Genomic DNA, 24,412 nt, shown 5'->3' with positions numbered 1-24,412 from the left:
CCCATTTTGGGAGGTGCTTCAGCCCTCTGATCATCTTTGTGGCCCTTCTCTGGATCTGCTCCAGCAGCTCAATGTCTTTCTTGTGTTGGGGGAGGTGAGATGTGAAAGATGAATGCTTTTTACAAGCTCCACCAGAGACATCCCTTTTCTAACAGCAGGCCCTTACTGTGGATGCTGCATACATGTGATTTCTTTTTAAAACTAGTCTGTGCTTTCTGGGACAAGAGAAAATGACAGAGCTCTAATTGGCACTGGAGGACGACTTGGCATGTTTTGCAAAGGGACCCCTGCTTGTCCCTCCTGCAATGCATGCAGGCTGGAGTGGGTGGGATGGATGCCTGAGCACTTCCCAATAAAGACTGAAAATGTTTGCAGGCTACCTGAACACCTCACTCCCTGAGCGATGAGACCCCACATGAAGTTGGCACAGTATTCACACCAGTGTGGACCTCGAAACGTGTGGACCTGTAACATAAAGAAAGGAGAAAAAAAAAAAGAAATGGGGTCACTAGGAGGCAGATGGTCTGACAGATGGAACAACTAAACTGGATAAACAACAGAAGACTCAGTAGGAGCAAATCATTACCACACAGTGCCCACATCTTTCCATAGTCCAGATGAAATAAACCACAGGCATAGAAATTTGCTTTGATCTCAAAGTTTATCTTTCAATAGGCTTAATGTAACAGAGATCCGGGCTGTGTGTAACACTAAAAACAAACAATATTTGCTCGCTGACATTTTAGTTCTAGTAGAGAGGAGGAAACCAGGTTTGTTAGTCAGAGGAGAAAGGCGTAAAACTAATAATCCAAGGAACTGTAGTCAGTGCTTTTATTTGATGAGATCAAACCAACGAAGCATGTTTCTGAGATTCAAACATACTTCAGTAGATCATTTGAAACAATGAAATGACAGAAGAGGCACAAATGCATCCTATTTTGATTTCCCACAAAGCCACGTACCCAGAGATCTGGTGCAAAGCCAGAATGATGAAAGAACCATGCACGTCTCTGATGATGCTATTATCTGTGCATTTACATGCAACAACACTGACCAAAACTCATGGTGACTGTAATAAAATCGTATTGGGGATGACAAGGAATGATTTGTGTGCTCATTCAAGGCAGTGCTTGGGTAAAGATCTGATTTGTCACATTGGAGTCCATCAGTGATACAAACAAACTATATCTTTCCCCATCGCAGTATGAAAAGAGGACTCACACAGGCAAAATATATCACAGGGGCCCTTCTTGGTACAGCAGATGTTCTACTGCAGTACAAACATAAGTAAATAAAGAGAAATAACGAAACTTGGATGCTGAGAGATCAATGTTTTTGCACAGAAGTGCTGCTTCCTCAACTGCATTTGCAAAGGCTGGTATGGAAAAGCTTTTTGTTTAAGATATATGTTCTGGTAAAGTAAGCATTTCACTTTCATTGAAAAGAAGAGAAAATAGTGAGGGTCTACACCTGTGTGAATGGATGTAGTATGAGCCGGTTCTGGTCAGAGGTTTAATTGAAGTTAGCAAAACATAAATCATGCACACTCAGGCTGCTAATGCTTCCTTTTCCTTCAGACATGTTTGTGTTTACTGGTGGGGCGAATTGCTGACAGGCTGCTTCTGCCCGGGGGATGGGAAAGGTGCTCTTTTCATAGAATAAAAATCAGCTGTTGCTCTTTTTGAAATAAACTTTGTGAAGTTTGAAGGCAGGCGTCTGGCTTGCTAATGTTTTAGCCACGGTTGTCCACAGGGTCATGCGTAAACAACTTTGCACTCCTGGGCAGGAAAATTCTGTGATTGTAGTACAGACCCCTCTTCTTGACGTAGTGATACAATGTGGTATTATTACTTTAAAGAGCCTGACCACAAATTACTCCAGACCAATTACACACATCCAATAATTACGCGGATGAGCTTAAAGCAATAGTAATTCTTCCTCCTTTTTGATCTTAAAGGGTCTCAGCTGGAAAATCTCATGGGTCAAATTTTCTAAAATGTTGTTTTGCGCCTCAGTAAAAATGTGTATCTCTGGGAAACAACGCCTTGCAATAAAGTTTGAAATATCTTATATATACACATCATACACTCATTTATTTATTTGTATTCTGAATGGGAAGTAGGGCAATGGGAATTTCAGGCAAGGCTTTTAGCAGTAGCATTTAACACCAGCTCATGATCTCAGTTTCAGGCATATATTCTATGTGACCTTCAGTGGGTAAGAAGACTGCAGACAAAATTAATTACACCTGCATTTTCAGACTGATAACCCTGTAATTGGTAGGCCTGCACCTGCATTTAATTGTGGATGGAAGTCATTTGCTAAGGGAAGGCAGCTATCCACATCTTCTGCAGCACAATGGTTTACAAAAGCTAACCTTGTGAGAAGGGGCTGTAAAAGCTCACTTGGTATTTTTAAAACTGCACCATTTCCATTCCGCATGAAACACGTCTCAGTTGCTAGGATATTTGTGGCCTACTTGCTTGCTTTACATAAAGCTTATTTCAGCTGATCTTGCTGTGGCATATTAAAATGGGAGCTGATTATTCCTTGATTTCTCCTGTCATTAACAGCAAGCAGTCCTTAGAGCTCATGAAGGGCTCCAGCTGAGAAGTGCTGACCACACACCCTGCCCTTGTTTTCTTCAGCTTGGTGGCCCTCAAAGGCCTAGCTCTATTTATGCATTCACTTCAATTTTTCATGGCTTTGCATTTTAGCTCAAATGGCAAGATCCCAGCTGAAATACCCTGGGAAAAGCTAGTCTTGCTGATTTCTGGTCAGGCTGAAACAGCAAAATACTTGATATTCCAACTGAAAAAGGAAGACTTAGAAGTTTCTGGATGAAAGTACAAAAATCTTCTAGGATGCAGATTTGAACCAAGTCTCCTATTCTTGCCTTGCCACAAATTTAAAATTTAAAGAAATAAGGAATTCTGTCCTTGTGAACTCATCACTTCAACTCAACCCAAAGCTTGCATCTATCACCTTCAAGTGGCAAACGGGAATTTTGCCTGCAAGGAAAAGATAACAAAGTCTTCAAGTTTTTGAGATGGGTCTTTAGTTTTTGCCCCATTCTTTGCAACTGTATTCCTACAAATGGATTGGACTTAGATTTTTGAAAAAATGGTAAATATCTAATTATTGTTGCCACTCCATTCTGCAGTACTGGTTGGCCTCTCTGAATACACACTGCATAGACTTGGGCTGATTTTACTACGGTCCATGAAGAATTCCAATTTACAACAATAATTTCTTCATAAAAGACAAAAAACTGTACTGTTCCTGTTGAATCTCTCATCTTTCCTCAAACTTCTCATTTATTCTATTTCCTTTCCATCTCTATGACTTTCAACAAAATGTTCTCTCTTATATTCACCTTCTCTGCTAGTCACCTTTGGGTTGCCACCCAAAATTCCCCTGCATGCCTTTTTCTACTGCCTTGCTCTTCTACTTTTGCCCTTCAGTTCTCTGGTACCCCTGTTTCCAAAAGGAAGAGATTCCCCACAGGCACTACCTGTCTCCTTAAGTTTGAGTCTGTGCCTGGAGTTTTGAACTGTGTTCGCAGAGGGAGAAACTAAGATCATAGTGAAGGACTTCCAGTGCAGTGGCAAGAAAAAATAACCCCCTTAGCAATATCATAGAAAGAAACTAAAAATTGTCCTGGGATTTAAATATATGGTTTTAATGGGAATTAGATGCTGCTGCTTCTGAGATGATTTTGCTGTTTATGTGACTATTTTTAAGATTTTTCTATTTACAGGCAAAGAAAATAGGAGTTTTTTTTTCAGACTTTCACCTGAGCACATGTGAATTTATACTCTCCTGTGTACTCCTGCTGAGCTGGAGCTGTTTGCAGGGAAGACAAGCTGACTTTACTGCAATTTTTGTTCAAATACACATGTATAATATTTGTGATGCTTCTAAAAAATACCTCCCTTTTGTTTCCTAGAAGCAGTATTTGTCTGCAGTGATTAAAACAAGGGGGGAGTTTAACCTAGAGCTTCCTTTTTCTCAGTAGAGCTCCTGACTTGCAAGTAATCAACTGCCTTTGCTCTAGTAGCAAATCCTGCTGTGGGGTTTGCTCATGCTATCATAGCAAACAGGAGCAATATTGTGATAAAAAACACATTATTCAGCTATATTTGCTCCCTTAAAGCATTAAAGAGCCCCTATAGCAAATTCCAAGGAGGGACATGTCTCAATGGGCATGGTCAGGATGGGCTGATGGTTGGATTGATGGTTTCAGAGATCTTTTCCAACCTTAACAATTCTATGATTCAATGATTCTATATTGAGCATCTCCAGACTCCACACAGCTGCCCTCAGGCACAAGCCTGACCTTGTCACTGACACTGGTGGCTAAAAACATGCCAAAGTCTGCTAGATCCAAATCATGTTAAGATACAAGGCAACTTTGCAACACAGTTAGGCTGAAACTCACATAGTTTCAGAAATACCTCTCTGTTTTTATAAACAGGGCTTCAGAGATTTATTCTTCTTGAGTTATGGTATGTCTACCCCAGCTTATGCAAAGTTGTCCCGCCAGACAGACGCCAGCTCCAAATCTAAATCCATGTGATTGTATTTTGCACTTAGCACAAACCCAGGTTAACAAATCAGGCAGAATTCTACATCTTTTTTCTGTTCATCTGCCCTGAGTGCCTTGAAATTTGGAAAAGAGTCTGAATTAGAAAGCAGAGGTACTCAGAATGGGATAAGCTGGTGCCCTCACTCCCCAAACTCCCGTGGTGCTTTTTAATTTCTATACTGGTTTGTAAAGGCTGGAGGGAGATCCTACTAGATATAAGATCCATCAATTTAACTTGAATTTTGGACTTAAGATTCTTCAAGACCAGAGAAAAAGAGCTAAAGACTTTCTTTTGTTCATGAAGAGCAGCTTACGACAAGATTGAATGAACGCTGTGATATGTAACCTCTGACTCTATAACTGAAATGAATTATACAACACATGGCAGTGTTCACCTAAAAACTCAGAAAATGACTCCAAAATAGCATTCTCCTTCAGAAAAATCCCAGATTTCCCAGAATGCCATCAAGAATTTTGCTCCAAGTCTCATAAAGCCATTCTTTCTCTTTTATATAATTTCTTAATATTTTTTCTAGTTTAAGCTAAAGATAGACTTGCATTTATCTGTCCTTTAAATCCAAATATTCTACTCTAAGCATTCTATCCACATTTTTTGCTCAGCAGCTAGATATGCTTTAATATATTCTTTTGGAAAACTAACTTATTTGCATAGTAAATATGCTTGTTCCTTCAGTAAATATAACACTTTTGACTGCCCTTTCTTTCTGGACAACATGTGTTTTTTAATGTTTCTTCCCTGAGATTGTTGTGCCCTTTTACTGGGAGAAACCAATAATTTTTTCTGTTGTCAAGCTTTTAAATGCATACATATTTAATCATGTGATTTTCCAGTTAAAACTATGACTCTTCTGAAACAGAAAGGAATAGAGGCTGTACAACAGCTAGATTGTGCAAACTCAAAGTTAACTGGGCACACTTCCAGTTATAAATCAAAGCCAAAACAAGGGGAATTTTGAAGAGGAAAGAATGCATGGGTCAAAGTGGAAAAAACTCTCAGCCATGAGAAAATATTTTCTTGTTAAACTAAAATAGTTTTGATATTAAAATGATAATGAGGGCAAAACCCAGAAAGAATGAAAGATGTTTTAATCAAGCAAGGCAACACAGAGTATTTCTCCTATTTCCTTCAGTGTGAAACAGTGAAATAAGTATTGACTTTTCTGTAGACTGGGTTGAGGAGGAGGAATGAGAAGAGGAATGCTATTATTTGTGTTGCTCACTAATATTAAATTATTGATTTGCCAACTGCAGCTGAAGCACTGCAGAGGAGAGCAGCATCTGCATGGAAGAGCATACAGAAAAACAAGAAGTATAGCTTTTTTTGCTAAACCACAAAAATCAGTGAAATCATTTTCATTAGTGCTTCTCATTTTTTGACAGGCCAGAGATGAATATCAGTACATTTTCTTTCTGCTCATGAGTTGAAATGCTCTGACAGTGACCCAGATCAGCATCCTCAAGGAGAATGAGCAAACCGAGGTTTCAAAGCTGAGATGCAGTCCTTTCTTGTGACATTACAACCTCTCAGTCCTTTTGTATCCATTCTGATAACCATCAAACCACAGTCTGACAGTATTAGATACAGTAACTGGCTGGCATGCTCTGGAAGAGCACTCTCCTCTGGCAAAACAGCCTAAGCTGCCTGGAAGTCCATTTCCAAAGCTGAGTCACTTCCCTGCTCCTCTTGGGAACAAGCGAAAAATCTGTTTTTGTCTGCATCAGACAGCAGTAAGATGCTATGTCTGAACATCCCCAGCTTTGTCCAGCTACATGTTTTCGTTTGACAAACAAGCACAAGCTCAGGTCCCATTGCTCAGTGGGACTGTAGAGTAAGTATATCCTTGCATACGGTGCTGGAACAAAAGCTGGGAGACAAAACCCCTCTGCACTTTGCTGTATGGGTGAGCACTGGAGCATTCTCAACTTCTTCAAAGCAGAAAGGTTACAAAACTTTGCTGATAAAGTGCTCGTGGCTTCTGATAGCAGCTGCATTTTTGTCATTTAAAAATGGATACACTGTAAGGTAATGACAATCAATATGAAGTATCCTTTCTTTCTGAACAATAAAAAGAACACTGAATGTGGGGAAAAATAGTCAAGCAAACAGCAAAGCCATTACTTGGATTAAGTAGCCATGTGAAAGCACATTAGCAATGCAGTCAGCAGAACTTTAGAAAGAAATAAACATTTTTCAACACTTTTCTCAGAGCTAGTACAGATGGTTGCATGAAAATTCACAGAAAAAAGCCTAAATCAAGAGGTATCAAAACAATTTTTCAGTTGTGAATAATAGGAAGCCATGCTTACCTTAAAATTGTGTGCTTTTTCATAGTTGAAATGGTTGTCGTTTTGAGTTAAGGCTGCTCTTCGGACCAAGGAGGTGATCTGTGAATAGGCAAAGAGTTTCAGAGGTTGCCACAGGAGTGCCCCCTTCACTCCCACCTTCACCCCCAGGGCCACGGCCAGGAGCTCTTGGCGCTTCCTTCCCCGCTTCGACTTGTGGACGACAGCACAGCTTTTCTCATTTTCCAGCCACAGATCCTCCGAGAACATCGCGCTCGGGTCCCAGATCTTTTCCCTGTCTTCCCCAGCACTCGGCAGGCTTGCTGCCGTCAGCACAGCACAGTTTGTCCAACTGCTTCTGATGTTAGACAGCAGATTTGAAGCAGCTGCAGCCCATTCTGCTGAGACCTCTGGCATGTGACTCGAATGGGCCGGCTTGTGGGACGGAAGGAGCTTCTGCATCTGAATAAGTAACGGCCTGTGCCGTGCTATTTCTGAAGGCAGATGTGCGCCTGGAACAATAGCCCGAATTCATGCAGCGAGCCCCCCCTCCCTCCCTCCCTGGGCAGTGGGATCCAGCGAGGTGCTGCCGAAATCCCAGCCGGGGGCACAGCTTTACGGCTCCCTGGCCAAGAGCCTCTCAAGGGGAAGAATGCTGCTGCTCTGCAGCCTGCTAGAAATGAACAAACAAACAGAAAGCCCTGGAGAAGCCCACACAACTGAATGTGATGCTGCATCCAATTACACTCAGAGACTTATAAGCCAGCAGCCTGCATGCCAGCAGATTAAGCCCTTAAAGCCATGATTGTTTAATCTTACAGGGCTAAAAATCTCTCTTTTCTTTCATATCCTGTGCAAGGGGAAAATCCAGCAGCATTCCAAGCACTTTGATGCTGTTTTATATCAGAACATTTTGTCAGAGCGCACTCAGTAGCATAGAGTTAGCTCTCTGTCAAAGTTAGCAATTTAGCAGGGGGAAATGCAAGCTAGGAAGCCCTGTAATCGCATGCAGAGTTAGAGGCATGGGGCAGGGGACTTCATGCACATGTAGAAAGCCCATGGATGTAGCTCTGTTTGCAGAGCAGCATCTGCGAGGCAGAAAGAACACTGTCCTTCACTCTGCTTGCACACATTATATAGATTGGGGGGGGAACGTGACTTTACAGACCAGCAATAGAATAGACAGACAGCCCAGTCAGCCTGCACTGCAGTTTGCAATGCTACCTTGGGCACTGATTCAGGTCTTTAAAGACAGATAGGGCTTCCCCATCCCAGCACACAGAAGATGCGACTCCAAGCTTTCCATGGGCAGAACTATCAGTCCCACTTTCCCTCCCTTTAGCTCTCATCTCCTGCTCCTTTTGTGAACGTTCCCATTCTCCAAACATAAGAGGAGGACAGGAGTTATTGTGAGATGTAATTCTCGGAGGTGTGTGTAATGGTTGATATGCCAAGGCAGAGTAAATCAGTACTCCTGGGAAAATAGGCTCTCTGACCTAGAGATACTAAAGACTACATGAGTCTGTTACAGCCTGCTTCATTTCAACCTACGCAAAAAACATGTGAAATTATTTAATTTGCTCATGTTAACTTGAGAAGCTGAGCTCGCCTTTTTCTAATTCTTTTTTTCAGTCTGCTCTTACCTCAAACTGAAAAGTCAGAAGGTTCATCTAATTCACTTACTGAAACCCCCACACTATAGATTGCCTGCCCTTACTAGAAATGATGCTCTCTTGATTTGAAAGCCTGTGGGGACAGATGGTTGGCCGTCGGTAACAACAGGCCATGCAATTTCATTTAATGCCCTACTTAGGGTTTTCAAGAAATTTTGTAACCTGCAAAATCAGATTTTCAGTTATCAAATGATGCACCCATTTCTATGTACAAGGTAATTATTTTTTGGGCAACTTGTAGAACTCCTTTTTATGAGCTTCTGCTCTATAGGTAGGACTTCACTCCCAGAGCAGTTCCTGCCTGGCTGGCCTTTCCCCAGCACGTGCACTGCTATTTGACCACCAGCGACAAGCAGCAGTGATGTATATATTAATATTGCTCTGCCTGGAGGAAATCCCTGCTGCTCTCCCATATGTCCTCCCACTAAGTCCTGATTTCTGCCACCTCAGGACTTTTAGCCGCTTTCCAGCAGGCAAAGGCAGACTACTCTTCCCCAGATGTCTCTCACTGTACTTCAAGAGATGAGGAGCTCTGGTTTGAGGGACATCCCTGACTCCCCACAGCAGCAATGGCTTCAGTTTGGCCATCAAGAAAGAAACTTCAGAGCAGTCTGAAGTTTGCATCGCACCCCCATTTCTGTTCTCAGTACTATTTTAAATGTATTTGCATTTATCTGTAACCAATAAAGTCTAACTAGCTCTGAATTTTCAGACACCTCTGAAGCTGCAGCATCTAAATCCACATAAGTGACTTTTACTCTGACTTTCAGAATAACAGATCCAAAGTCACAGAGAGGTTTGTTGCCTAATAATGCTCTAATATTTGTATTTATGTCACTGGACTGATAAAAATCCCATTATATAACCAATATTTTTTACATAACATGGCAGATCTGATACTCAAGCTACAGGCTTACAATGATGCATCTCAGAATATTTATTATGCTATTTTTGGAATATCCATGTGTCATTCTGGGGTCAGACACACAGTACTGTATTTAATGGAAATTCTGACTGTTTGCATAGAAGCATTAAACTTAATTGACTTGGAGGCGGAAAACAGCCAAACTACTTCATATGACTAAGGCAGATGAGTATTTACTGTTTACTGTATATGAATTTTTATTTATCCATTAGTTTGCCTTATCTCCCTTTCTTGGGCTGTGTTTAGACGGTTGTTTGACGGGATCCCTTGCAAACACTGCATCTGAACAGAAGGCTAATTGTGAGTACATCCTCTTAAGAACCTTAATCATACAAAGCCCCACCAAATTTACTGTCTAAAATGATGCTGTGAAACAGAGGTGAGCTGGACTGCAATACAACCTTTTCCTTCTCTAAGTCAGGATCAAACAGCGGCAATATCCAATTCCCAGCAGCAACCAGTTCTAATGCACTGATATCCCAGGCCAGCCTCAGAACTGAAGCACTTTCTTTTATCTATTTTCCTTTTCTTAATATAAAATCTACTGCACAGGACATGGTGTCAGCTCATTTAAAGAGTATCTCTTGATCAAGTTAACAAGTCAGCCTGCAGCTAAGAAGCAGAGCACCAGTGGCTAAAAATATTATTGCTGGTTGTGACCAAATGTCTGAACTAGTAAAGACTGAAAGGCAAATACAGGCTGTCTGCATTTTCAGATGAAAGGATTTCTATGTAACATATGATTTCAGTTTATTAGCCTCTCTGCAAAATACAAATACTATATAGAAAATTGAGCACTTACAGCAAAATAAAGGTCAGTGGACCAGAATAACAAAATTACAAGTGAGAGGAGAGTGCGACTCAGCTGCTGTGACATTTCCAGCACGCCTCTGTATAATGATGTATAATGTGCTGAACTGCACAATTGTCTCTTCCCTAAGACACTGCCATCTTGTTAGCTAACAAAGGCCTTGGGGGCAAGAAGGAATAAATTTTAGTATAAAAAGCTTTCATGTGTATACATGTTGCATGATTTCAGTTTTAAGTGCATGGGCAGCACTGAGGACTGGCTGAAAGAAAGATGCATCTTGCACTGTGTGTCTGTGGGGTGGCCTACTCTGTGGTGGCCCTTCTACTACATGGTGGAGAGCCATGGCTCACCTCCTCCGTCCCACCAATGCTGTTGCCCATGTGTGTGGCTGGGGGGATGGGACAATGACACAACTACAAGGAGCAGAGGAGTGACACAGTTTGTTTTCTGGATAAAAGACCACCATGAAAGGAAACCTGCTCCACGATGGAGAATTGAGACAAACCTGTGGCTGATCCCTAAGAACATTTAACACCACATATAAACACAGTCATAGGTCAAAGAGGGGCCTGTTTCCTCGCAGGCACAGCACACTGATCATCTGCCAGACAGACTGCGTTTGCTCAATTGCAAGCACAATGTGGAGATGACACATGGTGGAGGAATCTTGCAGCAATTGACTTTTTCCTGGTTTTCTCCCACCAAGTTCTTCTCACGGTACACTCAAAAGACAACTCCAAAGGAGCCAGTGAGTAATGCCATGGTCTAAGTGCACTCTTAGCACAGCAAATGGCATGAGAGGGACATGGCTGTGGACGCCAGTCAGTGAAGGTCTTCATACTACTGCACTGTAGTCACCTGTGCCTCCCTCTGTCACAGCACCAGGGCTGACACCACAAAGCTTCCGTGCTGTTGTAACAAGGGGAGGAAATGAGCTTCATACAGGAGATTAAGCACAAAGCAGAGCACAGTGCCTGCAGAGCAGCACTTGTGAATCTGATCTTGCAAAACACACTTCCCTAAGAAATTCCCCATTTTGTGAGAAGTCACTTGATACCTAGTAGGTGAACACAGAGGTGTGCAGAACCATGAAACTCCACAGTGCACACCTCAGTGTTAAGGAAGGAGCCACACAGAAATGGGTCTGACATTTGCTTTGGAGGGGAACACAGTCCATTCGCTCTCAGGAAATAAGCGTACACAAAGTGATTAGTATTCATTGTCTGCTACCCTCTGCTAAACCTCTGCTGCAGCTGCAACTAGTGACAGGTTTTACCAAACACAGGTCTGTCTAAGTCCTTGAGGATGTAGTTTTATTCACTAAAAACTCAAGTTTCTTGTTTTCAGCATACAACTTTCTCTCAGGTGAGCTGGAGCACAGTAAACTGAACATCTTCAAGTTTGAGCCCATTAAAAAAGCAATTTTTTTCTTTTTAAGAATGTAGCTATATCTATCATTTTGCTTCTTATTCCTCAGAGTTGCACTATTTATTTATTTATTAATAAATAGTTCCTCTGCAAATTATGAGTTTTAGGAACTGTCAGTAATACACTGTCTTTATGGCAGCAGATTATTACTATTCTGGAGAGCCTGCATGCACTTCCATCACCACCGAATCCCACCACATTGCCTCGTACAAACTAGGTTTACATGCGCTCCTTATGACTGAAGAGAGAACAGAGATTTTGGAAGATCTCTTCAGGGCTACTGGTCCATGCAAATCAAAGCAGCCTCAAGAGTTCATAACATCAATCAAAGACAAGAAAAGAACAGTTCCCCACTGGTGGCTGCTGCTAGCACTAAGTCACCATATTGGAGAGACTGTCCTCACTGATAACCTTTTCTTTTGAAGACAAACCAGTTCAGGACAAAGAGAAATGCCCATTTAGGAGGACTTGTGCAGTAAATGCTCTGAAGTTCAGAATTGAAATCCTTACACCTCTCCCAAATTCATGTGACTGTTCATTAGCCTCACAGTGACCAACTGTCATTTATATCCACCTCTTTCTGACAGGGTACTTGCTCCCTTCCCCTGCAGGTAAGAGACATAATTTACCTACAGCAAATGGAAATAATCTCTCTTAAACTTCAGACCCCCCCCCCCCCCCCCCTTTTAAATCCTTCTCAAACAGATTCTTCTGTACACATCACGATTATTTTTCTCAAAACAATGTAGTGAACCAAAGGTGAAGTGCAGTAGATTCAGCAAGGCACTAGGGAGACTGTTACTAAAAATAATAGTGGATGAAAGCCTCTTATAGAGTATTAATATACTAAACTATTGTCTGTTTTGGAACAACAACTGGAGGTTACATTAGTGGCAAGCAATTACATACTCATCTCCAATTAAAAATAATGGGTGGACTAAATGCTTTTATATCGTTAAACAGTTGCATTGCAATATGCTAAATTTTGCTTTCCATGCCTTCCATTGCACTTGATGTCTAAAACAGTACTTCTGTTTTTGTAAACAGAAGTAAACTTCATTTTTTTTAAACTATTATAAATATAAATCTGTGTTGTATTATAAATCTATTATAGGTATCAAGGAAGAAATATATCAGGAAATAAGGAAAGGATCCAGGTATAAGATTAACTAATTCAGTTGTTTCCCTGAATAACCCTGTAGAGATTAACATGGTAACAGCAGGCCTGGCCTATTTATTGCCTCAACTTCCTTTCCTCCCACTCTCTCCTTTATCCTTTCCAATCCATCTCCATACTTGTCAAGGTTATTAATGACGTTTTCCTGGCCAAGTCCATGAGCCTCTCCTCTGTGTTTTGTATTCATGGCCAAGAGGTAGCAAAGGGATGAAAGGGCAGGGAGTGAAGGCTAAGCAGGGCAGCGCCAGACATTGATGCCATTTCTGTCACCACAGAGGAAGAGAAGCACCAAGGCCCTAACAGTTGGGCTAGAAAGAAGCCACTTCATTTGCAAAGAGAGCTTTCTCAAGGGAATTGCATTGGATCTATTCTTGAATTATGTACTTCTTGTTCTCTTTGTGGACACAATGAATATGATTGATTGCAGTGCACACAAATGGGTACTGTTTTCACACCTGTAAATCATAAAGAGCAACTATGACAAGATCTGGTCTGTAGTCAGACCAGAATTTAAACAAACTTTATCCCAATATTTGTCAGAAATCTGCAGTAGTCCTGTTTTCTATCAATGAAGTTCTTCAGAAAACAATACTAACTCAGTATTTTTTTTAATAGGAAATAGACATCTAGGAATAAACTGGATGAATGGAAAGATGGATAGATGAATGGCAGATATCTAATTTAAAAGTTATCTGGACTCTCTTCACAATAAAAGGAGAAAAATACAAACTTCCAGACAATGATTCATCCTCTACTAAGACAGACCAAGTTTCTGCAGCTTTTTTATGGATGATATAAGGAAATTATGTGACTGAGGTAGAAATAGATAGCTTACTTTAAGTTATTAAAAATTAGGTAAGATTAATTTCTCTTTGGGCTCTTTTTTTATTTCTATTTTTCTATAATCTATTCAATTTTAGAATAAATTGAATAAGGTATTCTTTATTCTTTCAGCCTGAACTATATCTATGAATAATTACAGAATGCTAACTGTACTACATTTAGGATATTAATACTTCCCATGCTTTAGAACTGGCTAAGACTGATAACACAAAGTAGCCATTTTACTGCATCATTTGTTAATCAGATGTATTTACCTTTATAAATTTATCTGGGCTCACTGGTTGAACTTTTTCAGGAAGTATTACTTTGGAGGAGTCAGTAAGGAATTAATACAATTTTCTGATGCTGACCATACAGGTAGCCAGCATTTTGACATTTCACCCACAGAGAAAATAGCCTAGCAACATAATGAACTTAATATGATATACAATGGCTTCTCTGAATTACGAGGGAAGTGACTCACACTGTCTGAAAGATACAGGGCATTAGTCAGGAGAGTCAACAGACAGAGACTTTAAAAAAGTATCTTAAACATCATAGTTTTTATCTAAATCCTGGGTGGATACTGTTTTTTCAGCATCTAACTTATACACATACATGATCTGTGCATTACTTTATATTTGTGCTGTGAAGCTCTTCCTTCCTGAAGAAATACTACTTTGCTTAGGAAAGCCAGCTTGCCATTGATTAAAACAATCATTGCTCTACAAGCAGACTGCAGAATTTGAACGAAATCCAAACCTGCTGAGCTACCACAATGAAGTGGAGAAATTAACACGTTTACTTCCCAGTCTGGATGGAGAAGTAGGCAAAAATGCCCACTCTGAGCAAGGCAACATAACGCAAACATGATACAGTGCCCATAGAGGGTTGAGAAAGAGGATGGAGGTTCCATGAGCACAGACATTCCATGCTTGGGCTCTCATCTTGCTCCCGTGCTGTTGCTGAACTTAACTGCTGGTGCGCTGAAGGAGCTGGTTGGGTGCCATGCAAAATCACAGCACAAATCATGCTTAGTGAGGTGTCATTAAGTCTGTTTAATGCCAGGACATTAAATCAACAAACTTGAAAGGAAATCCCACTGCTATACAGCTTTTATAGCTAATGGGCATAAGGCCTGTTTGTTGGACCATATGCTCCGTCACACACCTAAACACAGATAGCATGCACACAACTGCCTACTTACTTTTGGGTTAATTCCCATTTAAGTCTCAAACTGTACATGCAGATCCTATCTCATAGCATCACAGTAACAAGCTATCTGTACCATGAACAGCGAAACTGAACATACAAAAATAAAAAAAGTTCTTCCCTTTCTCACTTTGAGTTCTGATACTGTGTAATGATGGAAATTAACTTCTTCCAGAGGGAGACTTTGCAGTGTGTGCTCCAGGCTGAATCTTAAGGACCACATTCACAGCTTCTTCTGTTCTTATAGAAAAGCAAAACTCCAGTCCCATGGGACTGTGACAAAACAAAGAGGAAAACAGTTTTCAAGAAAGTTTCCCAGAAACCACAGAATCAGACAGAAATGGCATTTGTGTTCTAAGCCACTAACTGCTCAGCAGAGCCAGCTGATCTCCAGAGGGACTGCAAAGCAATGCCGAGAGCAGAATGTAAAGTATGCTTTACATTCTCAGGCAGCCTCAGAGGTTAGCAGCATTGTCACGAGCTTTGCCAGAGCTTAAGACAGCTTAAAACAAGAGACTTTAGAGCATGCTGAAGAAGTGATGTATGTAAGCAAAATAGAACAAATAATTTGTGAATCAGTGATTTGTGAGCCAGCGATCATCTTGTCTAACAAACTGTTATTGTTCCTGGAAAGTAACAATTCAGGACTTGATCCTCAACAGCTTGGTGCTCTGTTTAGAGCTCACAGGGAAATAGAGATGATAGGCAATTTGCAGGGAGAAGCATACCAAGAACAGCATCAAGCAGCAAACGAGGTTCTTCTCTAGTTTTGGCAGTTTCTGGCTGTTGTGAAGGAACTCTACAGTTTCAGTCTCAAAATTACTAACAGCACAACAAAGTACAGTATTGCTCAGCAGTCACAGCACTGTCAGGTAAAGCACAAAGAGCAATGAGCTAGAAATGGAATGAAGTGTTTCCCATCATTAGTAATACTTCTGTCCTGTTTTATTATAGCACCTTGTGACTTCTTCCTGCAGTAACACATAAACTGACTTGACAATGTGTATAGTCAATGGATATACAGATGGGGGTGGTGGGTGTGGGGGTGACTGTCTGTCTGTCTCTCCAGGAGCTTGGCAAATATAATTTATATTGGAGTAATGAGAGAAAAATCACTCACCCTATCCCAGGCTCGTGAGATGAATTCCAATGGAGCAGATCTCCAGAGAGAGATCCTTCCCCACTGGCAGTCAACTCTTAAATGGGTCTAGGAGAGGTGCAGCCAGGCTCCACCCCTTCCTGCAGCACAGGTGAATTGCCTTCACCTGTGCTCCCGTGGCTGACTCAGTGCTCGCCTCAGGTGATCAATCAGAGGTTCAGGCCGTGATTCAGCAGCCCCATACACAATGTAAAGAGAAAACAAAGATGTATTCCAATTACATCTTAAAGAATGTAACTAGCAAATAAGAAAAGCGTACACTTAAAGGTGTAATAAACCAGTGCATTTTAAAGGAAAAAAAAAAAAAAAGAGACATGCTTGTTTTATGAAAACATTGGGCTTTATGACTGTAAACTTGCATTTCAGTATCCTTCATGGATGACATAGCAAAAAATAAAATAAAATGGGGTAATAACAACCCATTTCCCATATGCATAAGTGGGTTTGGTGCTGGGCCAGCCACGGCTGCCCCATGGCTGGAGATGAACTGTACAGCCACAAATGCTTCCATGTCCCAAGACGAGTGTTTACAGCTCACCCAATTGTGACATACATGCTTCTGTCCCATTAAGCTTCAAGGAATGTCACTCCCGAAAGACAGGGTCAAATCTCTGACTCTCATCCCAAACAAGTGGTATGGCTGTACGACCTTTGGTATTTTTCTGACTAATGGCTCTAAAATGCATCTTTGCTCGGAAGCAGAGCAGTAATCCATGCAGAGAAAAGTAACGTGGGGTTAACGAGAACACTGGAGGCTCTGCTTTCCACTGTGAATTTTTATTTATTTCCTTAAAAGCATGAGCTTTATCCCATATATTGCATTTGCCCTTGGTATATGAGAAAAATTTCTACAGCTCAAACCTGCTTCTGTTCTCCATATGGATATTGCATGGATATGAAGTAGTTGGGGTAAGAATTTGTCCATTTGCTGGATGGACACTGGAAAGCTACTTGTATGAATGGGCAGTTGTGTCTTGGAAAGTAGGCAGTCTCCTTCACCTCCTCCCAGCCCACTCTTCTGAAAAAGCAGCTCAGTGCATCACCAGCATCTTCTCCTGAATCAGAAATGGTGTAGCTAGCAGGATGAGGTGGGTGATCATCCCTCTGTACTTGGCACTGATGAGGCTACACGTTGAGTACTGTGTTCAGTTTTGGGCCCATCACTAAAAGAAAGGCATTGAGGCCTGGGAGTGTGTCCAGAGAAGTGCAACAAAGCTGTGATGGAGCACAAGTCTTATGAGGAGCAGCTGAGGGCACTGGGATTGTTCACTCTGGAGAAGAGGAGGCTCAGAGAGACCCTACTTCTCTCTACAGCTGCCTGAAAGGAGGTTTTAGCAAGGTGGGGGGGGTTGTCTCTTCACCCAGGTTATAGTGATAGTATGAGAGGTAATGGTCTCAAGTCAAGCCAGAGGAAGTTCAGGTTGGATATTAGGAAAAATTTCTTCTCAGAAGGAGTGGTGATGCATTGGAACAGGCTGCTCAGGGAGGTGGTGGAGTCACCATCCCTGGAGGTATTCAAGAACCACACAGCTGTGGCACTAAGGGATATGGGCACGGTGGAGGTGGATTTGACTGCTGGACTAGATGATCTTACAAGTCTTTTCTAATCTTAATTATTCTTTGATTCTATGAATGCACCTTCTGATCAGTTCTAGGCCTTCAATCAGCTTCTCCTTTCCCAGAGAAGCAAGGGAGCTACAGTATGCTGCAGGCTGAACATGAAAAACATGGTTCAATGTGCTTTTCTGAGGGCGCATTATAGGATACTCAAGCCACTTGAGATCCTACACTTTGAACTTGTATAAAGTACCAGAATGTATTCAAGTTTTATTTTCCATTTGAAAGCACTGTTTTGTGTCATGTTTTCTTCGCCTGCTGCTTGAGGCTATTTTTGTTTTGCTTTCACTCCATGGCTAAGTAGCTGTGCTGCTACCCTTGAAAACACACACACATTCCCATGGTCATTAAAGAAAACCCCAGACAAAGACTGACTCTACTTCTCTGCAATGAATGAGCACATAAAGGCTGTATAATCCCAGTTTTATCTTTCTGCACAGCATGGCATCAGGTGTCACCTGACCCCGATACCCTCCAGCTCCCCAAGACCTGCAGACCGCAGCCCCCTGGTATGGAGTGGTGGCTTTTGTTGTTGGGGGCACAACTCACACAGCTGCTTCCATCATTGTTTGGACAGGGACAGATGGCTGCTCTCAGCAAAAAAAAGAGATTAAAAACCAATAGAGGGTATGACAACACTGCTCAGCCCAGACTTTGCTGCATAGGACTATCTCCACTTAAACTCACAGTGTAGCTGAGTTTGCCCACTCAAAGGAAAAAGTAAGTATTTGCAGAAAAAAAAAAAAGTTTCTTTTGAAATTTGTTAATCTGAATAGATACCATTCTACCAACCGCAGCACTTCTGAAGTGCTCAAAAAGGAAGGCTGATGCTGTACCCCACTTCTCTCCATGTCTGTAGCTCAACTGCAGTACGCAGCAAATTGTTTTATAGTTCATTTATTTGCATTGCTCACAATGAGAAATTGTTGGGGAAAACAGAATAAATGAGCTTTGCTGTTAAAAAAAAATACATTTTGTATGTGAAGGATTTCACCCATGTTTCATAACTTCACTATAATCAAAGGAAGCAAATAACACAACATTTTCGTTTTGGAAGTCTCTAGCTTTGTAGTATGAATCCAACTCTAGGTGTGGGAAATTACCCTTCTCCCCTTTCTGATCACTGGATACCGAAGGATGGCAGCCGTTGTGATGCTCTGAGACAAACTCTGGAGCCCTGATTGGGTTGTGTGCAGTGATCTCACCTGGTTGAAATATTTCCTGAAGTTTACCTGGATAGTATTTCCCTCGATTTATACACTGCCTGAAGAATGTCATCTGATTACTATTTAGGTTGATGGAATTTGGCACTTACATGTATTTTGTAGTTGGTGCCATCTTGTTTTTCTGCAGAGTATAGGTTTTTGCTTTGCAACAGATGAGGCTTCCAGCAAAATAAAATAAAAGTCTCCAAACAGGACTTTCCAATGTGTGGAAAAATCCCTGAAACAAATTAGCAGTATATATAAAGTGTGATTTTTGAAATAAGCTGTCATGGATATACGCTATATCACTGACAATCAGAGCTGAATTTCTGAATTCTGCTTCTTGTTACATTGTTGGCCACACAGACTGGGATGAAATAATTAACCTTTCCCTGCCTCCGTATTCCCAGCTGTAAAACTGACAAAATAAAAGCCCGTCTATGATACTCAGGCTCTGTAAGATGTTAGTACTCTGTTAGAGTGAATGGGGAATGGCACAACAAACAGAAGTGTTGTTTTATAAGGAATAGTGCAGAATTCGGTAAAATTTGTAAAACAAAACTCAAACAGGAAAATGCAATATTCATTTTGGTGCACTAAGTGGGTTATTACAGTGAAGTGGTGTTACTGCGTTGAGGAATGTCTCACTGAAGATGATTATCAAAGTGGCGACACAGCTGCTATCACACTCTTTATGTTACCAGCTCCACACACTGCCAAAAGGATCAGAAATGATTTTTCCAATCTGTTTTATTTCACCCTCCCTTTGAAACAACCGACAGACATGTGTGAAGATGAAAACACTCCACAAAGAACAAAAGACTCCTTTGGGGGAGGCACTGAGCATCTTCTATGCAGGGGCATTACTGAGATCAAGGAAGCTCCCAGCATCCTCTGCCACCAAACTATTTCTTTGCTCCTTGAGGGACAGGGGACAGCATGGAGTGCCCAAGCTGGGGCTGGGGCCTGGCATCAGGCAGTGCCCCACAGCCACTTGTCCCAGCTTCTGAGCTGAGGAGGATGTTTTTACTGATAAAGCACAGCTCAGGTTCCATGGGAGACATCACTGTCTTTCTGTGGTTTTGACCAAAGAGCCAAGTTAAGCTTTTTCTTCTTGCATATGACCACAGGGAATAAGGTTCAAATTATTCCCTCCAGCACAACTGTACAAACCAGCTCCATCTGCGAGGCTTCTGGAATAAACCCATGGCTTTCAGCAGATTTGCACAGCTGCGCCCAGTGGATGGGAATGCAGAAAACTATTATGCTGATGAGACAAGAGAGGCAATAGCTCCCATCAATCCCACTCTGAGTCCCTCTATATCAGCAATGCTGACGGTAGCAACAGCACGCTCCGGAGGGGCCCAACCCGATGTTGTGCTGGGTGTCTTCCACTGCCTCTAATTCAATGGGAGCCGGGGCTTTCAGCACACCATGGAGCTGGGCCAGGGCCTGTGAGGGAACAGGGGGAGGATCCATTTGCTTCACTGAGTGTCATCAACTATTAGTCAGCATGTTTGAGCTTGGGTAGGGGGGAATTTTCAGGGAAACTGTTCTTTGCAGGATATGTGACTCATCAGACTAGGAACTTTGCACAGGGAAGTTCTGACCAAGACCCAGAGTCTGCATATCTTTTTCTAAGCTGGCAAAGTCTAAGTTTGAAATACCTTAACAAGGAATTTTCTGTTTCCAGTTGGAACCATTTTGTTCAAAACAGTTCATAAAACATTAAAAATAGTTGGAACGGTAATCTAACTCGGATCTGTTTCTGCCTTTTATCCTGCTTCCTCAGGGCTATTTCATAAAAAGTTGAGGGTTTTACTTTTATCACGGTTCAGAACAAAGTAAAAATAAACGTGTAGGAATCCTCCATTGCTACCATAAACCTTCACTACAGCATTTTAGTTTTCATTTACGTGAGTCTCAAAGGCGGTCCTCCCAAAGGCAGGGCTGTATTCCCCTGTATAAGCTCATGGAAGACACACGGGAGCTTTGCATCTTTGCATTCTTTTCTTTCTGTTTATCTGCTGGTCTCCAGTGCACCGTTAATCTGGAGTGACAGCCCTAGCCCCACCATGAATGATTTTTCTGCTACTAAAACAAAAGACACATCTCTAAATACTTTATCATTTTAAGCAGAAAAGAACACAGTTCTCATAGTGGAAATGGAAAATAACAGAAGATTTGTGTATTCAGCAGACTGCTGTTACCAATGACTGTTTTCTATTTTCATTTTTGCTCTCAAGTGAAAGACGGCATTGATCCAGACAGCACAGAAAAGAGCCATGCCATGGCCATATCTTTGCACAGGCTCATTCAAGAGGATTGCTCCTGAAGGAATGCCCTGAAGAGACTCAGCTGCTTGAAAGCATTGCGCTTCAGCCCTGATGGAGCGGAGATGCACTTAATATACACAGCATTAATGAAGGATTTACTTAGCAAGGAGCAGACAATGCCGTATTTTAAATCTCGTGTTTACACAAATTACTTTCCAGAGCATAAGACAAAAACTAAAGTAAGGCTTTGATGCACTGAAAGAAAACCACAGCTCCATGCACATGACTTTGGGTAGTACAACTAATTTGCTTTAAGACGTTTAACAAGTCAGCTTATGATTGCTATAATACAGGGAGATTTCATTAAATAAACTGCCATCTTCTATCAGCATCATCATGATTACCTCCTGCCCTTGTTTTATTTTAATTTATAGCATTTCTTTGCAACTTGCCAACATGGGCTCTTAGTAATTTAACATAATTACAAGACTGGCATAGAATGAAAGCCAGTTGCTTTTGTTTTGCCTGTGCTCCACACTTCATTCACACACCATTCTCACAGCCTTCCCTGCTGTATGGTGAAGTGATTGTACTCTGCAGGGCAACAGAGTTGGATTCTTTTGTGATGTGTAGGATGAGCCCTTCCCACTGAGGGACCTTTTTGCTTTCTTACTAATCTTCTTCACTAACTTCAGCAGTGGCAAAACGCTGCAACGAGAAAGGTTATCTTTGCAGGCAAATCACATATCACATAGATCTTCACTGGTCAGACTGCAACATCTTAAATTTGTTTGAGAATTAACAGGTAAAATGTGCCTTACAGCACATGTGCCATATGCTCCTCAAAGCACAATCCACTGAAGAGTCTGTTGCTCTACCATCAGTTTCTAGCTTGCTCTTAAGGAGCAGCGGTATGTGCAGCTAAGTAGTAGTAATGGGATTGTGAGGGCAATGCCTGCTTCTAAGAAAAACCACTGCAGTCACCAGTTAGATGTAGGTTAAAATAATAATAAAATAAACCCCTTTCTAGATACAACTGCATTTAAATGTCAAAGAGCAGCGACATCCCCAGCTTCAGTAACAAACACAAGGTAATTCCCGGTCTAGTTACAATCCCCTGTAGACTTCCAGGTTGCTCCAGGTCTCTCAGCTTCAATTCCAGCTGAGCTAGAGCTGTTGGGAATCAGGGCTTTGGTGAAGGTAGCAGAGTCATCTTCTGAGTTGCTTGGCAGGGTTAGCTGGTGACTATGATATTGATTTGCACCTTGCTGCTGCTACCCACGTGACATAAATCCATGGGACCTGGCACGATAAAGTGCTTCACATGACATGGACTCTGCAGGGAAGAGGCAAGGGGGAACATCTATCCAAGGGTCCCTGGGACAAAGAAGCAACAACTAGAAATCATAAAATCATAGAATCATTTGCGTTGGAAGGTATCCTTACAAGTCATCTAGTCTAATTCCCTTGCAATGAACAGGTACATCTACAGTGAGATCAGGTTGTTCAGAGTCCTATTCAGCCTGACCTTGGATGTCTCCAGGGATGAAACATCCACCAGTTCTCTGGGTAACCTATTCTACTTCACCATCCTTACTCTAAAAGGTTTCTTCCTTATATTCAATCTGAATCTCCTCACTTTTCATTTAAAACCACTTCCCCTTCTCTTGTCAGAACAGATCCTGCTGAAAAGTCCCCTTCTTTCTTACAGCCCCCCCTTTAGATACTGAAAGGCCAATCTCAGGTCTCCCAGGAACTTTCTCTTCTCCAGGCTGAAAAGCCCCAGCTGTCTCAGCCTGTAATCTCAGGGGAGTTTTTCCATCCCTTGGACCACTTTTGTGGTCCTCTTCTGGATGTGCTCCAACAGGTCCATGTCTCTCCTGTGCTGCAGGCTCCACATCTGAACACAGTACTCCAGGTGAAGTCTCACCAGCGTAGAGCTAAGGGGTAGGATCACTTTCCTTATGGTGCTGACCATGCTGCTTTTGATGCAGCTCAGGAAATGGTTGGCTGTCTGGGCTGCAGGGGCACAGTACTGGCTCGTGTCTATCTGCCATACCCTAGTACCCCAGATACTTTTAGGCAGATCCTTTTTTACTGTGCTCTATCCTTACACCTCCCTCTTGTACTGATGCCACGATCTAGGTGCAAGACCTTGTACTTGGATTTTTTGAATGTTATGAGGTTCACCTGGGCCCACTGCTCAAGCCTGTCTAGGTCTCTCTGAATGGTTTTTTTTTTTGTCCCTCAGGTGTGTCAACTGCACCACACAGCTTGGTGTCACCCACAAACTTGCTGAGGGTGCCTCAATCCCACTGTCAATGTAATTGAGGATATTCAAGAGCACTGGTCCAGTGCTTTCTCCCAGCTAATGACAAGGGCACTAAAAAGCAATGATAGCCATTCCTTGAGCTGTTCACAATAATCAGCAATGGAATCAACAGCATGAAATAAGTACATGCTTTCTGCCAGGGGGAAGAGTTAGGAACCATCCAGGTGCCAGCTACCTACACCCAGGAACCAGGTTTTGACACACTGACTGCCAAGGAGTGAGATGGTGGGAGGCATCATTTCTTAAAAACCATAGTAGGTGCTTAGCACCAAATGAGATCCAAAGAGCCTTAGGAATCAAGCCAGGATAAGGTGATTAGCTCCACAGTTCAGCAGAGAACAATACCATGGGATGTTAATGCTGCAAGTGAGAAAGAAATGTATAGAGTCTGGTAGCTTTTCCATGGCTGTGACTTAGCAGAAAAACATCAGCTGAGCAACCAGCAAGCTCTTCTGAACAGTCAGAGCTGCTGTTTAAAACACTCTTCCTCCCAAGGTACAACTCAGAGCAGCATTATTGTTATGGCTTGCTGTTGAACAATGAATGTTCCCCTTGAAGAATTCAGTGAACTTTCTGCTGTGGTTTGGTCCCAGCTCTAGCCAGGGATCTCTGCTTCCTCACAGTGACAGCTTCTACCCTGTGTATTATTATTCAGCTTCTGATTCCTACCCTTGTGTAATTGCCTGTCTAATGCTAGATGTGGGCCATCTATCCTACTGAATACATCTGGGCCACTGTTTTCAAAGCAGTTTTGCTTCAGCCATTCATACTATCAATATTCCAGTCATTTCTTGCTCATATTCAGCTGAGATGATTCTCCTCTCACAACTGCATGAAGCATCAAACGAGATAAATACTTACTGAGCTAATTTCACATTTCATT

The 24,412-nt window shown here is 41.8% G+C and overlaps 1 protein-coding gene across 2 annotated transcripts in view; it reads right to left on the bottom strand.

The window, feature by feature from the left end:
- The window catches only part of CHN2 (chimerin 2), a 158,227-nt gene that overhangs the window by 17,220 nt on the left and 116,595 nt on the right, over positions 1-24,412 (bottom strand). For both annotated transcript variants that reach the window (XM_085226274.1, XM_085226275.1), the window contains 2 exons: positions 6,917-6,994; positions 381-465 (listed from right to left, as the gene is read on the bottom strand). In XM_085226274.1, coding sequence (XP_085082400.1) covers positions 381-465; positions 6,917-6,994 — 163 coding nt within the window. The remainder of the gene's footprint in view (positions 1-380; positions 466-6,916; positions 6,995-24,412) is intronic.

The sequence above is a fragment of the Meleagris gallopavo genome, chromosome 6, assembly GCF_905368555.1.
Source record: "Meleagris gallopavo chromosome 6, MGAL_WU_HG_1.1, whole genome shotgun sequence".
Taxonomy (NCBI): domain Eukaryota; kingdom Metazoa; phylum Chordata; class Aves; order Galliformes; family Phasianidae; genus Meleagris; species Meleagris gallopavo.
The sequence above is the reverse complement of the archived record's forward strand: the minus strand, read 5'-3'. Positions and strand labels throughout refer to the sequence as shown.